General features: G+C 35.4%; 1 protein-coding gene across 1 annotated transcript; it reads left to right on the plus strand.

Annotated features, from left to right (window-relative positions):
- Positions 1-64: 64 nt before the first annotated feature.
- Positions 65-2,045, plus strand: LOC105263156 (uncharacterized). Its single transcript, XM_011299186.1, has 2 exons — positions 65-217; positions 1,128-2,045. Exon 2 carries the CDS (start codon positions 1,128-1,130, stop codon positions 1,359-1,361), a length of 234 nt encoding a protein of 77 aa, XP_011297488.1. The 5' UTR covers positions 65-217; the 3' UTR covers positions 1,362-2,045.
- The last annotated feature ends 429 nt before the right edge of the window (positions 2,046-2,474 follow it).

Below are 2,474 nucleotides of genomic sequence, written 5' to 3' on the forward strand. Positions count from 1 at the left end.
GGGAGGGGGAGGGGGGGGGGGCGTCGGCGAAACGAACACAGCTGATGTTGTAAGCCTCGGCGTCCCTTACGTCGAGTTAGCCCGGTTAGTTACTCCCAAGCTCAGAGCTCAACAGTACTCGTCCACTCCTCTCACCAGATTAATCAAAATTTTCGCATCTGTCATTGGCCTTTTTACCCACTTCAACAAAATTTGCCGAAAATTAAATTACCCAAAGGTAAGTGTACAAAATTCATAATGATGAGTGACAGTGGGTTAGAAATTCATGGGTTTCTGGGAAGAACAGGGAAATACTCGATTTTAAATATATTTTTCTATTTCATATACTGTCGGCTTTTTTAAAATCATGTATTTTTTTCTGGTTCAAATTTTTTTTTTTTCATTTTTTATTTTTGTGTTATTCTTTCTTTTTTTGGAATAGTTGCGATTGGGATTATTTATCGTTATTTTTGTTGGTGCAAGGTTTACGATGGATAGTTCAATAGTTTAATAAAGATAGATGCAACTGTTGACTCTTATGGGGTATTTAATTGCCTGGAATAATATTTTCTGACTGAAAAATTATGGTTTTCTCCTTTGATTTTCGTTAGCAATTGTTTTTATTTTTTACACTTGATAACTAATATGAAAATTCTCGGTACTGGGGAAACCTCTCAAGAGTTTTTACAATTTGTCTTCTTTCATCTTGGCCTTCAATAATTTATTAGAATATTGTTGTAACCACAAAGCCCCTTGAATTGAATAAATCCAGGTGGAATTATGGCAATGAAGAGGGTCAATTTTTTCAATTTATATGACAGAAATTTCAACAATTCATAACAATAAAAATGCACAATTCTGTATGCACCAGAAAAGTTTCAACGATAAAATTTTCAGTAGGTAATGAAAAAAATCCCTCGAAATGAATGTGATTTTATTGGCGGGAACTGAATCCTTGGAAATAACCGCATGAGTATTGATTTCCTGAGGGTGGGAGTTGTTACATGAAACGTGTACAATACTTCCTGCAAACATAAGCTCAAGACCCTGAGAGCCCAATTCACCCCATTCCACCAATCAATTATCCTCTCCACAAATCAATTAAAAATGCTATTTCTCGTGGATGATTGATAAAAATTTACCATCAGATGATACCAGAGCTGCAAAACGCGAGTCAGGCGACGGAGTCGACGCTGACGGGCCAGGACGTAGAGGATAAAACGAGAATAGGACCGGAAGAGGATGTGGCAACGATAACAGCTTGGAAGAGATACCAAAAATTTGTGGAAATGGTTGAGTCCCGTGGCATTGAATACAACAAGAAATCCACTCTCGAGGCTATGTTCCGTGGTAATGATCTCATTTATACCAATCAACGGTGAAGCGAGACAGTGCTCACATTATTTCAATGGATTCAATTGAAGACATTGATGCAACACCATTCTGCATTCCTTCATTTCTTCTTATTTTTCATGACGACCAAAGAAGATACCGCCATTTTTACATATTATTATTAGCTAGCGCCAAATGGGATGATTTTTATTACTAGTCATAGGAGATCAATGGGGATTGCAATCTCCCTTCGCATTTTTCATCTCCATGTTTTTATTATTGAGATGAACTTAGAGAATTTAATATGTGTGCCATCGGAGAACACCAGTGGCGAGAAATAGTTGTGGATTATTTTGCAATATCTGGGATTTATGGATTGAGAATAGAAAAAATATCATTTTACTGATTATTTTTTCCGTCCCAATTTCCGTCAATAGAATTGCACCATTCGACGCCACTCGAATTATACTGAATATTTTTCCCATTCAACCGTCGACCAATAGAATTCCGCCATTCAACATCACGTGGTACAAGCTACACGGTTTCAAACTGATCATTTTTTCATAATTTTGCATGTTAATGTATTTATAGAAAATAAAACATCATTTATTCACGTTAACCACCTGTCAAACTGAGAGTTATAATTAGGTTGTGGATTGATTAAGGTTGTTGTCGCGTAGAATTTTTTTTTCGTTTTCGTTAAAAATTTTATGGTGAATAGTTTGAAAAATTAGCAACGAAATGAGCCTTTTCCGTTTGCAATTGACCGTTTTGAACTTGAGATATAAATTTTTGAAATTCGAGTGATTTAACACGTGTTTAAATGGAGTTTTGCCGATTAGAATTTTTTAAAAATCAACGGCTCGATAAGTTGAGAAATAAAAAAAAACGTGGAATACATCGTGGGAGGAAATACAGAAAAAAAAATCAAAACGATTGACCGTTTGGTTTACGGAATATAATTATCGGAAATTCATAAATTTATATAATTGAAAATAGTTAATATGGAAAATATATAGTTATGCTTTAGCTATCCATGCACAATGCAATCAATCAAGTGAGACTATATACCGCTAAAAGGTTGTGTTCTAAACTGGCCCGTTTTACAGCGGATAAACTTTTTACAGAGACTGTTGCGCGACAACAACCTTAAAGGATTCATG

This window comes from Fopius arisanus, unplaced genomic scaffold, assembly GCF_000806365.1.
Source record: "Fopius arisanus strain USDA-PBARC FA_bdor unplaced genomic scaffold, ASM80636v1 scaffold00013, whole genome shotgun sequence".
In the NCBI taxonomy this organism is placed as follows: domain Eukaryota; kingdom Metazoa; phylum Arthropoda; class Insecta; order Hymenoptera; family Braconidae; genus Fopius; species Fopius arisanus.